This window comes from Aquarana catesbeiana, linkage group LG01 (assembly GCF_042186555.1).
Source record: "Aquarana catesbeiana isolate 2022-GZ linkage group LG01, ASM4218655v1, whole genome shotgun sequence".
Classification (NCBI taxonomy): Eukaryota; Metazoa; Chordata; class Amphibia; order Anura; family Ranidae; genus Aquarana; species Aquarana catesbeiana.
The window spans coordinates 683607255-683622726 of NC_133324.1; the positions used below are offsets into that span (position 1 = coordinate 683607255).

The following is a 15472-nucleotide window of genomic DNA, read 5'->3' on the forward strand; positions in this document are numbered from 1 at the left end:
TTGCGGATGCACTGTGTAGTGTGTGTGTATATGTATATGTGTGTAATATATATATATATATATATATATATATATATATATATATATATATATATATATATATATATATATGTGTGTGTGTGTGCCTTTCAATTTTAACATTTACATTTTTTTTTTTTAAGGAAACATACTAGTGATGTAAAAAGAGACGTTCGTTCACCAACCCTTTCATCTCGAGGTCTAAAAGAATACAGTGTTAAACCGACGCCTATGAACAAACAGGAAAATTCACAGGATTTTTCTCTTCGACTGACCTCATCGTCATCAGAAAATTGTTGTTTGCACCGCGATCATTCACCAGTGTCACCACACAATGGGTTAGTGAATACACTGCTGCTGCATGCACCGGTCAGTCCTTCACAGCCCATCCCACAGAGCAACAGAGTCCAGTATATCAATGCTCCTTTCTTTGCATCTAATGAAAACCTGTCATGCCACAGAGATGAAAGCAGCTGCACCGGAAATCATGACTTTAACAGTTTACCGCCTCCTTTGCCCCCAAAGAAGTACTCTAGGAGTGCGGTTTCACGAATTGAGCAAACTTTTCCACCTGCCACCACCGCTGCCCCTTCAGAAACCTTGTCATATGTTCATTCAGCTACCATGGAGAGACTTTCATCTGGTGATTTTGGGAGGCCAGACTCTGACATAGACTACTATCCATCAAAAGATGCATTTCACAGCAGCGACTTAGACCTGCATACACCACATTTGTCTGGTTCCTCAGCGTATGATTATCGGTCAAAACTGGTTCAGCAACCTTTGGGATTAGATCCAGTTTCCCATGGAAGTGATACAGTTTCACTCACAACCTACTTTTCTGTGGACAACTGTATGACTGACACATACAGGCTAAAATACCACCAGAAGCCGAAGGTATATATGACTGAAAGTACTGCATTCCACCGAGACCCCAGTCACGTACAAGTTACAGAATCTCTCATGGAACCTTCCTACCCCAGAGCCTTGGATAATGGTCATAACACAATAGTACGAACAAAAATGTCATATGGAAGTGTACCTTGTAACAGATAGACAATTAGGCCTTGCGTTTTTGAAATTGTAAAACACTCCATGTGGAGCTTTCAACTCTAAATGGTCATTTTTGGATAATATCCAGGACAGAACCAGCTCAGTTCTGGTGAGCAGTAAACTTGCTTTACTGCTTAAACAGACATTTTGACGCTAGACTGAAGTCAGTCAGATGGAGTCTTAACTGCTTATTTAAACAAGCTGTTTACTCCTAACTTTTCATCCTGACTCCCTCATTATTGGTATTTCTTTGCACATTGCCTGGGTCTAATGGTGTCTTGTACTTTACGCTAATTTTAAAAATAGCTGTATACCTGTAACTGTTTTGTACATGGTCAAAGCGTTCAGAGAGAGGTCACCTAATTTCCTTTTGTTTATAGGTAACAAGGAGGAAACCTAATTTCTCCCATTTGGAAATCACATTAAAATGACAGGCACTAATCTCAAAAAATGCACAAAACCTAGTCTACTAGTTCTCTAATCGGGTAAATATATATATATATATATTTATTATTAATCCAGGTAAAGAAAATTCTCTATTTTAAAAGACTTTGTATTTTTTTTACATGAACTTCAAGATGATATTTAAAAGCACAGCTATAGCATATGAAATACTAAATCTCTACAGTAGAGTATAGAGTCTACATATAGAACAGAAATATAGAATAGAAAGTGCAAAGCAGGATGACTTAATGTACAAAAAAAGTGCTCCTGTTTTTTGCTTGCTACACAAAGCCTATGATATCTATGGTTTTGGGAGACTGTTAGGGTATATTACTCTCAATAATGGTTTGATCTGTTTTATGACGGGCTATATTTTATGCAAGCACAACCTGTGCTCTTTAGAAAATAAACATGACCGGACCCACTTAAAGCTTAACTCCAGACAGACTGCTAAATGCACATATATTGGAACTGCTTTACCTGCCAAAAGATTTGTAATTCTGTTCATCCAGTCCTAAGGTTTACACAGCTCTCTGTCAAACAGCAAAGTCTTGTTTTGCAGAAGACCTGATTTTTCTGTGCTGCAGGTTTGCAAAACTTTGAATTCTTGTTGCTCACCAAGCTGGTGACTGGGCAGTGAAAAAAAGAGCAGCAGACTTATCCCATCTTTGTCAATCTGCTCTATCCTCCTATCAGTAAGCTCACTGCACTGCAAACCAAAGGTGATTGGAAACTTGTAAGCTTCTTTCTCTTTCCTAATGTGAGCTGTGCAGTAGACTAAAAGGCCCGAATCAGGTACTTGCACTGCTTGGGTTATGCAAAAAAAATACATTTAGGATATATTGGTGAATACAGAGCTGCATTGTTTGTGTTTTTTCCAGTTGCTTGGAGTTCAGCTTAATGTGTTTGACTTGAAAAATGTAGTTTTTATTACCTCCTTTTATAAATGTCTTAGAAATTGTTAATGCACTATTTTCTAAATCTAACTTCTGTAAAGATCTATACAATTCCCCTCTTCCTTTTTAAAAAAACAAAACAAAAAAAAACACTTTTTCTCATATTGGTATGACTTAAAGCTGCACCATTGCATCTTTGGGTTTAGAGGTTTGGCCAAGAATTCAGTTTGGGGCAATGTAATGATTTTCCTCCTGGTACTGCAGATCTCCCAAAGACAGTGTTTGGAATAAGGTTTAAGCCAGCCATAGATGGGTCAAATCCCAGCCGATTCCTGCTGAACCATGTATGGGCAGGCTGAATGTACCCAAGTTGATTGATCAACTTGGGTACAACCAGCCCGTCAGATTTTACATGTGATTATTGCCAGCTGGGAGAACACAATGTCTCTGTGGGAGGGATTCCATCCCATCAGTAGTAACTGTTGGCACAGGAAAGAAAATCTATGGCCGGCCTTAGTAAATCGGTGAGGGTGAAAGTTGCACAATTAATGCTTTCTGGTGTTTAACACATTCTTGTCTGCAGCTGATTAGATTAAAGCCCAACTCCAGCCAAACACATTGGCTTTTTATTGCTGTTTGTGCCTTCCTGTCACCGTAACCCCTTCTCCCCAGCAGAGTCACAGATGACAAGGAAAAACTTCTAGAAATTTGAACTTTTCCTACTTGTTTAAATAGTTTTTTTTTACTATTGTTTTTACTACTTTTCAACAGGTGTACTCTTGTAAAGAAATACATAAAATGAGGTGACCAGTAAACCTAAAACCCAGGTTGGCTTGTTTAAGCATTATTGGGGAAGTGAAAATATAAAGTATTATATTATAATGTACACATAGTGTGTGTGTATATATAGCGGCCTTTCTCGTTCTTTTTTCCCCAGAGGAACCCTTGAAACCCTACCAAAATAAATTGTGGGTCACTATGCCACCTATACAAATGGCTAAGAAGCTCATTGGTGTCATCTCACTGGCCTTGCAAAGTGGTGTTAGAACTGGAACCGTGTACCATCAGATGGGGGATCGGTCATCCACAGCTTGAGGTACCCCTGGTTGAGAACGACTGACTGGTATTCCAGAAGTGACATTTTAACCCTTTTCATGACCGAGGGTAAAACAAAATGCCTAGACCTAATTTTGCATATGTGATATGTGTTAGTATAACTAACTGTACATATGATCACAACTACTTTGTGTATCCAGGTGGATTATACCTTGGTTTTTTTTTTTCAGAACACCTTGGGCTTTCATTTGGTGGTAAATAGACTGACATCTCCTTTGTTTTTATTCTATGAGGAAAACTGGCCCAAAATAGTAAAAAAAAAAAAAAATGTATTTTATTTTTTCAATTAAGCTGTATATTTCTTGCTATTACCAAAACTTTAGCACTGAAGAACAACCCAAAATAAATTATCCTGCTGTTTACAGCGATTTTCATCCCACCCAAAACACGCTGACACCAAATAAAATTCCTTCTTTTTTTTTTTTTTTTTTTTTTTTAAATCCTACCTAAAATATACTCATCCTGATCTTTGACCCCAACATTAACCTTGACACTGACCTAAATCAATCCTTGATCTAGCAATGTTTTCTTTACTTTTTAATTTTCTGTTTATTTTTTACGAAAACTGTGTTTTACATTTTTCTCCCCTGGCAAGGAGAGAAAGATGCAATGTATCTTTCTCTCCATTCAGAGGAGAGGAAAAAAAACCCAGGGGAAGGCTGCACAGTGACTGAACACTGTGATAGCCAATCAGAGGCCATCAACAGTGATCAGGTGATTGGGAATCAGAACTCCTGGAGTTTGCAAGCCCTGTACAGCTTTTGACTTAAAAATCAAGATTTTACACTGCCACAGGGTAAATGATGTAAGCCAACTTGTGGTTTAAGTTTTTATGGTCTTTAATTGAAGTATTAAACCCTCAGCATTTTTAGCTTAGCGTAATTCAGCACAGTAATAAAAAAACATTCCCCAGAAAGATTTGGTAACATTGTTACCCAAGCAATTGCACCTTTCAACTTTCAGTCCTGCTTTCCTGAACTTCTGGTCTTCAGTTTGAAAAGATTTAACAGTAGATTAAGTCGTGCTTTTAGAAGGTTGGGGGGGGGGGGGGGGTGCAGGCGAGTGCCTTTGCTTCCCCAACTTTAGTGCCTGTATGCAAAGGGGGTTCCATAAGATGCTGAGAGAAGGCCACAACACAGAAGCCAGGGACCTGGGCAGTGGTAATTGCACTAGATTAGGCCCAGTTCACACTGGTGCCACATGCCCTCCGACTTTGAGAGCATATGTCCCATGACAAGTCGCACCCCATCAAGTGCAATGGAACCGTTCTAATGAGTTACTCCAACTTAGAAAAAGGTTCCCGTACTACTTTTGGTGCAACTACAGCACAACTTGCATTGACTTCTGTTTAAAGAAGTCATATGAAAGTTGTGCCAAAGTCATGCTAGGATGCTGGCTTCAAAGTCGCAGCAGTGTGAACCGGGCCTTAAACTGAAACCTAGGCAAGGATTAAAAGATAAAAAGCTGCATAATCAGTAGCTGATTAAATCCAGCTGCAGGAAATGATAAATGGAGGTTCTAAGGTTTGATAACTCAGGTATAGGAGAGTATTTGAAGAACCACCTATGATTTCATAACAATTGACCAGCGTCCATGTATTAGTCATTTTACTACTACTTCCTATTTGGATTTGCCCTAAGCAATATTTTTTAGTGTTCTTTGTACTTTTGTTTCCCTCAGTATACATGGTATAGGGCTGTCCCCTTAAAAGCCTGTCTAAACCCAAGAACAAAAATGTAATATTGCAGCTTACCAGTTTTTTTTCTTTTTTCCATTTCCATTTTTCCATTACGTTTTCTGCAATTATTATTAGTGTTCTGATATGGTCAAAAATCCAGGGTGTCTGTACATTAAACTGAAATGTTGGTCTTCTGTTTCCTCCCACATTCTAAAGACAAGGTAATTGGCTACTTTCTAAACGGGCACTAGTATGTGTCTGTGTGGGTCTAAAATCCCACTGCAGCCACCTAGGTAGACCCTGGTTATACACAATTCGAGCGACTAATACAGCTCTGATGCTTGTTTCTGGGAGGGGGCACAGAAAATGTAAGGTTCCAATATTTGAATTGCACCAAAGAGTGAAATATGGTCTTGACAGCGAATGGGATGGTTATTAGCTTTCTATCTACTGAAAATCACACAACTCCCCTCTGTCTGAAGTCTGTAGTCATAACAGAATTCCTGTCCTAGAGTAAAGCCAGGTATACACAGTAAGTTTATTTTCTTTCAGCCCAGCGGGCTGATCGGGGGGGGGGGGGGGGGGGAGACACAAACTGTGCAGCTTGCAAGGATTAACTATTTAGTATTGGTACAGAAACCTCCCCACTGTGCTATTCATAATAATATTATTATACATTTGTTCTGACAGGGGGACTGTCAGAAAACACTGGTCAGAGATTGCAGCCATTGGCTAAGAGCGCTGATCGGATGCTGTTTGGCTGCTAGTTTCCCAGCATGCTTGTTCGACAAACTGGTCGTGAGATCAGTTTCTGTCAAAGAAGTACCTGTATACACAGGCTGAACTCTGGCCAGTATCTACTGTACGGGTGTGAATTTGGCCAATATTTGGCCTAGGGATGCACCAATATATCGGCTGCCGAAGATAAGGTTATCTGCGTTTTGCCGATGGGGAAAGTTGCTGACAATGAAATGCTGCATCCAATTGACAAAATTGCATCCCATTGACTTCAATGCTAAAACACCCCCTTATTGACTTCAATGCAAAATCGCGTCCCATTGACTTCACTGCAAAAAACGCCAGCCACATAAGTTACAATTTTTTTTTAAACTGTCCGTTTCGGTTTTCGGCCAAGTGCATCCTGAATTTTCAGATCAGTGCACCACTAATTTTGGCCCGTGTGTACGAAGCTTTAGGGTGTTGTTCCATAGATAGGTACAGTAATTGAAAATCATCAAGAGACCTAAAGGAAACAAAAACTTGGAAAAAGAATGCTAATTCAGCCATCACATCTTAAGGGTCTGGTAAGCTGCAATATAATATATTGTGTTTTTTTTTTTTGATTGGATGTGCTTTAACCTGTTCCTGACCAGCCACCGCAGTTTTAAGTCTCTTCCTTAGGCGGCCACTAGGGGCGCGCCCACTGCTTGCCCCCAGAGCCGATGCTAGTGCGCCAGGCTCCCGCGATCGCTCATGACACAGCGAGAACCGGGATCTCTGTGTGTAAACAGAGATCCCATTTCTCTGAGGGGAGAAGTGACAGATTGTTTGTTCATACAAAGTATGAACAGCGATCAGTCATCTCCCCTAGTCAGTCCCCTCCCCCTTCAGTTAGAACACACGTGAACACAGTTAACCCCTTGATCGCCCCCTAGTGTTAACTCCCTTCACTGCCAGTGACATTTTTACAGTAATCAATGCATTTTTATAGCACTGATCACTGTATTAATGCCAATGGTCCGAAAAAAGTGTCAAAATTGCCCGATGTGTCCGCATAATGTTGCAGTCACGATAAAAATCGCAAAAGATCGCCGCCATTACGAGTAAAAAAAAAAGATAATAAAAATGCTATAAATCTATCGCCTATTTTGTAAACGCTATAACTTTTGCGCAAACCAATATACGCTTATTGCGATTTTTATTACCAAAAATATGTAGAAGAATACATATCAGCCTAAACTGAGAAAAAAAATAGCTTATTTTTTTTTTAAAAAATGGGGATATTTATTATAGCAAAAAGTACAAAATATTGTGTTTGTTTTTTTTTTCAAAATTGTCGCTTTTTTTTTTGTTTTTTTTTTTTGTTTATAGCGCACAGAATAAAAACCGCAGAGGTGATCAAATACCACCAAAAGAAAGCTCTATTTGTGGCGGAAAAAAGTGCTTTGGTCAGGAAGGGGGTAAAATCTTCCGGGGCTGAAGTGGTTAAGAGACGCCATCATGGCAGCCCCATTCAGCATTGTGAAATGGAGTAAGCTGTGACTACAGGCCTTAATCATGTAGATTCAATATCCATAAATGGTTGGCTTCTTCTTTTTGTATAAGTTGCTGTTAGGTTTATAAGCTTATAGATAACTTCACTAATACAAGCCTGCCACTAACTACTTATCTCTTCTCTGAGTGTGTTTATTAGCCTGTGATCGCCTCTGCCAGACATATGGGTAATTTCTATCTTGCGCATAATTGCACAAAACAAGGGATTCCCAAGATGCTTCATGGGTGCCACAACTATGCAATCTGAAGACCGGCAAAGAGGATGGTTTTAGAATGTATGCTAATTGAACACGTATTGGGGTAGATGCTGTGGTATTCTGCAAAGTTTCCCAGGGTAAGCTAAAGTTTTCACTTTGCTGGCAAACCCTAAAAATCTTACCAGAAAAGGACTGCCTCCCATATAAAATCTTTATAAGCAACCGAGGGGGAGCCTTGTTCTGTTCATATTTACTTGCTGCACTTAAGCCAACATTTAACATATCGTGAAGAAACTGCATTTCCAGGTGACTGAACCTCACTACCAGGTGGCATTCCTGGTACGTCTGAAACTGGCATTCCCAAAGAAGCAGAGATCTCTTATTATTGTTACATTGAGCGGTCGCTGAAAATAGTTTTGCATTAGCAGTTACCCTGAAAAACATTTATTTTTATTTTTTTTTTTTTTAACTGTTTAAAAAAAAAAAAAATCTTTTATACTACTTTTTGTTTCTAGTTTAGGTATATTACATACTTGTCAAGGATCTGTGGCTTTTGTTTGTGATCGGTTTAGCTTTACAACAGAAGCCCTGAGACTAAAAACTACTTCCAATGTTGCCTCCACACTTGCAGACAAGGCACTAAAAGGTCAGGTTTTCATACAGTACACTCCAGTGAATATAAAATATTTTACTCTAAGTTTTAGGCTAAACTTGACGATAATTTTAGTCACCTGTATTTGTAGAATGTGACCTCTCTAATCTTTGTATGGCTTTGCTTCTGTGCCTATTTAATATATATTCTATGTGTATTGACATTGGAATATAGATTTGTACGAAAAAGATATTTTAATTTTTGAATTGCTTGTAAAATGTGAAAACTACAACATGTCGTAACATTTCTTGTTTTATGTGCTGGATTTTGAATTTTAACTGCTGTTTTTTCTGTTGTTGAAATGCAGTGTGTTTAAATTTGTTACCTTTTTTTAAAATTTTTTTTGTAAACTTTTGGACAGTCCGAATTAGACGTTTGATATTGTGTTCATATCACAAGGAAGTTAATGTGCAATATTTAATGTTTGAAATGCTTTTTATAGTGATTTATTTACTAACCATATGAGCCTAACAACCTAAGAATTATTTTTATAGAAATTTATTGGAGTGATTATCATTTGCACAACTGTTCTCCCTCTCTATTTTTTTTTTTTCACAATGAGAGAATGTGGAATAGTTTTACTACATTTTTTTTTTTTTTTTTGCAGTAAATAGAAAACTTCTCAGAGCAAAGATTTTAAAAAGGTCTCTCTACCCCATAAAGTTGTTTGTAAGTCAAGTTGACTGAGCAATGTGCTGTTTTCTTGGTGTCTCCAAGGGTGGGATCTCACTACCACAGTTTTGAGCTCTGTGCCTTGGAGTGCGGTTCTATGGCTTCTATTGAATTGTTCATGGCAAAAATAAAAAATAATTGAAAAAGTGCACCAGGCTTGCAGTGTTCTCACCACAAGGATCCTCAAAACTCTAAGCTAGCTTAAAACCCAACTTGGGGAGAAACTTCAGTAAGGGCTGCCCTACATGGAGAAGAGGAAGAGTGACCTGCTTTATATTTTTATATAATATATAGCGCCAGTGGGGGCCACAACGGGGTTAAGGTGGGGCAAGGGAGTTGGGCTTCAAATTTCTAGCATCTGCTAAAAATATAATAATAATAAAAATAATAATTTTGGGTTCATTGACACTTATTGTGAATGTAATAGATGAACCTGATATTGTAACTGGTGAACATTATCAGTGATATATATCAAAAGAAAAAGCAGCATGCTGTAATAATTGATAATTAAGCAAATGCCACTGCTGTGATGAACTCATAGTACCCAATCAGGATCTAGGGGATCCGAAAACACCAATTCCCCTCTTCCCTCAGGCTACTTGACTGCCCAGGTGCCACCCACGGCAAAGATGTAAAAACCTTATGTCCTGTAGATTTAAATTTACCAGCTCTCATCTGTAAAAGGTACTCAAATAGATCAAGTATTTTCATGTCATTGAACATCTTTTAATTGTCTGGACTAGTGACCTCGTGGAGAGGGGGTAGTGCTATAGGATAAGTTACTTTTGATCACAATTTTTTTAAGATTGCATTGCTGGCCCTTTCTGTGATGTGTGAGCCACACTTCTGCTTGATGAGCGCTTATACCAGCCAAGTGTTGCTGTTTAGAACTAAAGCTGGACCAAGGGAAAGCTACAGCTGGTTGTCACATTCTCACATGACTTTACACTTGGCCATTTATACACAGCAGATTGCAACTGACTATTTAAGGCCCCTGTTCACACTTGAGCATTTTGTAGCTCGAAGCTCAAAAACACTCACTTTTACACATGCGGCATGAGTACATGAGCGGTTTTGCCCTCGTATACTTCAATGGAAAGACCTAAAAAGCACTGCATGATGAGTTTTTTTTTTTTTTTTTTCAAGCGTTTCGTCTTGCATTTTCAGATCAGACAAAAATGACATGACACTTGGGTGTAAATGTAGCCTAAATGGCCTGTGTCAGGCAGACTTTTCCAAACAGGACTGACTTCCTCTCAAGTCCTGAATCTGGGTTTTGGTCAGTTATTATGGGTTAAGTAATAAACTACACCTTGGAGTGTTTTCTCGTGTGTTATGTTAAAGCCCAGTTAAAATCTTGTATAAAACGGACAATAGCTTCCTTCCCCACTGTAAGTGATTAGAATCCTGCAATTCATATGTACGCAGCCATCCTACAGAAGAGTGTGACTGCTGCTCTGTGTAAGCAGTTGCCTATGGTCTGATGTTCCCTATAAGTCAAAGCTAGGGCCCTTCTCTCAGCAGGGAGTATGAGCTTTTCGATGTGCAGGGAGCATGTCAGGCTGCAGGAGACAGGGCCCCTGCTTACCCATAGTGCAGTGCTCTGGCTCTTCTGTGTATTGGCAGGGAAAGGCTTTTAAAGCCAGCCACAGACTGTTTAAATCTCGGACAGTTCAGCGGCGACTGGATGAAGATTTAAACCTGTATGGGCAGGCTGAATGTACCCAAGTTGATCAACCAGACTGTTGGATTTTACATGCGATTATTTCCAGCGGCTATTATAGCAGTAATTGCTGTGTTCTCCCGGAGGGGATGGCTCCCGTAGTTGCAAGAAAAAAAAATCTCCATCTATATGGCCTGTGGGCTGTATTTAATGGTTATTTGCCATTACAATGCACAATGAAGCTATTGTCACAGGTTTATATTCCAGTTTAATTGGTCTTCAAAGATTTAATACAAAAAATATTTTGTGGGGATGGTGTAGATCTTTTTAATTTAACTTTGCCTGGGTAAGGCTCTGAGCTTGAGCAGTCTTCTTGTTCACACATTTTGGCAGTTCTGTAGCGCACAGTACAAAACATTTGAAGGACATATGCTTTTCAGACACTGTGTAATGTATTACATAGATATCCTGAAGGCATTATGACAAAGGTGGGGCTTTGGCAGCCTCTGAAAGCTGGCTGCATGAGCCCTTACATTGAGATTTGTTCTATAAAGTCTGTTAAAGTGGTTGAAAACCCTTATAACCAGTGAAGTAACTAGACTCAGGTGGTACACAGAGACGAAGCAATTCCTCCTACATAAGTTGTACCTGTTTATCTGCAACCTTCTACAACACACAATCCTTCAGAAGAGACTCGTGCTGATAATAGGAGGGAGGTAGCAGAGAGAAATCCCACTCAGAGCTTTGGATTGAGACACGTACACCATATAGAAGGATGTGCTTTGTTCATATTTAATGTGTGAGGTTTACAACCACTTTAAGACTATCCATAAGCAACAGAGCTTTAATATGACGGGTATATCGTAAGCGTTTTAGTTTTGGATAGTGCTGAGGGTGATAGAACCTGTCAGGTTTATATTGCTGTTTGTGACCCTATGGGGAAGATTCACCCTCCCTGCCCTGGTGACCACTGACACTGGAAAGTTGAGGAACAATCCAGAATTGTAAGTTGTCATCAGTCATCAATAGAGGGGAAATCGTTCAATGAAAACACTTGACTGCCTTTTAAACAATTTCCTACTCCTATTTAAAACTACAGGACAAAGCTTTGGATTCAAATCTACTTTAGGTAAATTTTGCACTATGGATTAGGGAACCATTACTTTTAAAAATGACTATTTAACAGGCTGTAGCACAGTGAAACATTTTGCTTTTAGAAGCTTCCCGGGTGTGGCAACAGAGAAAGCAGTAAAGCCTAGTGTGACCAACCCCAAGAGCAAGTCTGACTAATGCATCATCCTGTGCTAAAAAAAAAAATGTTAACTTGTTTTATGGAAGCTACGGTATGTAATTTGCCATAGATGGTAGGCATGGCTATAAGAAATGCATTGTTTAGTTGTGCATTGATCATATGCTTGTCTTCTCTCCTGTAATAAAGCCTATATGACAATGTTCACATGTGAAGACAATCACAGAACAAATGTTTGAATAAAAAAAATTTCTTATACAAAAGACTTTCTAGTTTTTTTTTCTTAAAAAAATGTACACTACCCACCTCTAACCTATGCTGGTAGTCTTTTTCTCTCTCTTACCTGGCAAAGTCAGCAATACTGACCTAAGTCCCCTATTTCAGAACCCTTTCCCTGCCACCTCAGGGGATTAGTAATCCAGGACTGCAATGGCACTTGTACACCACCTTTCCAATACCATACCCTTGTGATGACATCTGTCCTCACCTCTTCTCTGAGGATGCTACCGACAGCCAATAGAAGGTGTTCCGGTCACACAGGCAGTGACGTGGACGCCTAAAGATGGACCCCAAGCAGGAAGTAAATAAGAGAAGACTCAGGGTTGTGGTGTCACATGATGCAAGTTACAGTGACTTTAAAAGTGAATGCCACTTTTGCACCATGTTACACCTGCATTTAGGTTGTAACCTGATGCAAATGTGACCCCCCCCCCCCCCCCCCTTCGTGACAGCATGCAGGGGTTCTTTTCCACCACAGCAGCTGTCACTTTGAAATCAGTGTGGCTGTGTGGTGCGAACATTCATTTACAGAGTTCTGTAAATGAAAGGACTACTGCCATGGCAGACAGATTTGTAGTTCTCATTACAACACAATGGTAATCGCTGCACTCCATAGTCCATTGACATTTCTTCCAGCTCTCCAACTGAAAGCCCATACCTTGGTATGGACAGAGAGTTAAAGGAATAGTCTGCAGGAGCCTGGCTTCGCACCCACATTAATGAATGCTTTGCAGGCTCCTATGAAAAAAATGCACATTTTTTTTTTTTCGCACACTGGAGATCAAAATTAGAGAACAACCTACAATTTCCTATTTTTCAAGGTCACTGCTTGAAATTATCCAAACAGAAATAAAAGATCTGGTGGACAGATTACTGGGAGGGGCTGGGGAAGACCCAGCTGTCATGGTGCACGTTGGCACCAATGACAAAGTCAGAGGCAGATTGAGTGTCCTAAAGAACGATTTTAAATTGAGGAAAAGGACCTCCAAGTTAGTATACTCAGGAATACTACCGGCACATCGAGCCACACCAGAAAGGCAGAAGGAGATTAGGAAAGTAAACAAGTGGCTGAGGAGCTGGTGTAGTAAGGAGGGGTTTGGGTTCCTGGAGGACAGGGGCCGACTTCTCAGTCGGTCACCATTACTATAGAAGGGGCGGACTGGCCCTAAATGAGGAGGGTGCAGCTCTCCAAGGAGTAAAGATGGCAAAAAAGTTACAGGGGTTTTTAAACTAGGTGATGGGGGGGGTCCAGAGGTAGAGATAGTCAGCGCGGTCCAGAGGGTAGTATTGGGGGGCATTAGTGGTAGGTTGACTAAAGCATATAAACCCAAAGTATAGTAACAAGTCCTAGTTGCAATCTCGGAACGCCCAATAAGAGGATAGTATGTGACTGGTCTAAACGTCGTGGCATGTTCACCAATGCCAGGAGCCTGGTGGACAAGATGGGTGAGCTAGAGATCCTGTTGTACGAGGAGGATTTGGATTTTGTGGGAATTTCAGAGACTTGGTTCACCAGCTCTCATGATTGGCTGGCAACCATTCAAGTGTATACCCTTTATCGCAGGGATAGAGAGGGTAAAAAAAGGGGGAGGGGTATGCCTGTATATCAAGAATAATGTACACGTGAATGTGAGAGATGACATCACTAAGAGAGCTAGGGAGGAGGTGGAAACCTTATGGGTAGAGCGCCAGGGATGGAGCTAAGGGGAAAATAATACTGGGAGTATGCTATAGGCTCCCTAACCTGAGGGGGAGGCAGACCTACTATCACAATTTAGATTAACAGCAAGGATGGGAAGTGTTTTATAATGGGGGATTTTAATTATCCAGACAGACTGGACGGAGAAACCACGCATTCGTCTAAGGCTCGCCAGTTCCTAAATGTCTTGCAGGACAATATCATGGGTCATATGGTAGATGCACAAACTAGAAATAAAGCGTTACTAAATCTACAGATTACCAACAATACAGACCTGATCACAGACGTGGAAATAGGGGGCAATTTGGGAAACCGTGATCACAGGTCAATTGGCTTCAGTATAAATCACACAAATAGGAAACAAGGGAAATACAAAGACACTGAATTTCAAAAGAGCCAACTTCCTTAAACTACGAACCTTGCTAGAAATTGGGATAAAATCTTAGGAACAAAGAACACGGAGGAGAGATGGGTTCGCTTTAAGAGCATATTAAATAAGGGTATTAGCCAGTGCATACCATTAGGTAATAAATTTAAAAGAGCGAACAAAAGTCCAAGGTAAAAATGCATATAAAAGCAAAAGAGAAGGCCTTCGAGAACACAAGGTTGAGGGATCAGCATCAGCATTCAAATCTTATAAAGAATGCAACAAGAAATATAAGGGTGCAATTAGGGCGGTTAATATAGAACACGAAAGACACATAGCGGAGGAGAGAAAAAAAATTCCCAAGAAATTCTTTAAGTATGTAAAAGGCAGGACAGACCATATTGGCCCCATAAAGAATGAGGAAGGACATCTGGTTACAAAGGATGGGGAGATGGCGAAGGTATTGAATTTATTCCTCTCAGTCTTCACAAGGGGAAATGGGGGGGGGGGGGGGTGCGCGCGCGCTAACAGAGGATAGAATTAGATTTGGGAAACTTAACATTAATAAATCACCGGGACCGAATGGCTTGCACCCAAGGGTACTTAGGGAACTCAGTCAAGTAATTGCTAGACCATTGTTCCTAATTTTTACTGACAGTCTACTAACTGGAATGGTACCAGCGGAATGGAGAAAAGCCAATGTAGCACCAATATTTAAAAAGGGCCCAAAATGCATCCCTGGGAATTAGACCAGTTAGCCTAACATCAATAATAGTATGCAAGCTCTTGGAAGGGATAAGGGACTATATACAAAATTTTAGTAATGAAAACTATCATTAGCAGTAATCAGCATGGATTCATGAAGAATTGTTCTTGCCAAACCAATCTATTAACCTTCTATGAGGAGGTGAGTTACCATCTAGATAAAGGAAGGCCCCTAGACGTGGTGTATCTGGATTTTGCAAAAGCATTTGACACAGTTCCCCATAACTGTTTACTGTACAAAATAAGGTCTGTTGTAATAGACCATAGGGTGAGTATGTGGATTGAAAATTGGCTACAAGGGCGAGTTCAGAGGGTGTTGATAAATGGGGAATACTCTGAATGGTCAGGGGTGGGTAGTGGGGTCTCACAGCATTCTGTGCTGGGACCAGTCCTATTTTAATTTGTTCATAAGTGACCTGGAGGATAGGGTAAATAGTTCAATCTCTGTAT

The 15472-nt window shown here is 40.0% G+C and overlaps 1 protein-coding gene across 1 annotated transcript in view; it reads left to right on the forward strand.

Moving 5' to 3' along the window:
- Positions 1-3966, forward strand: part of USP53 (ubiquitin specific peptidase 53) — a 68846-nt gene extending 64880 nt beyond the window's left edge. The window contains exon 15 of the mRNA XM_073603285.1: positions 162-3966. Coding sequence (XP_073459386.1) covers positions 162-1074 — 913 coding nt within the window. The 3' untranslated portion in view covers positions 1075-3966. The remainder of the gene's footprint in view (positions 1-161) is intronic.
- Positions 3967-15472: the final 11506 nt, after the last annotated feature.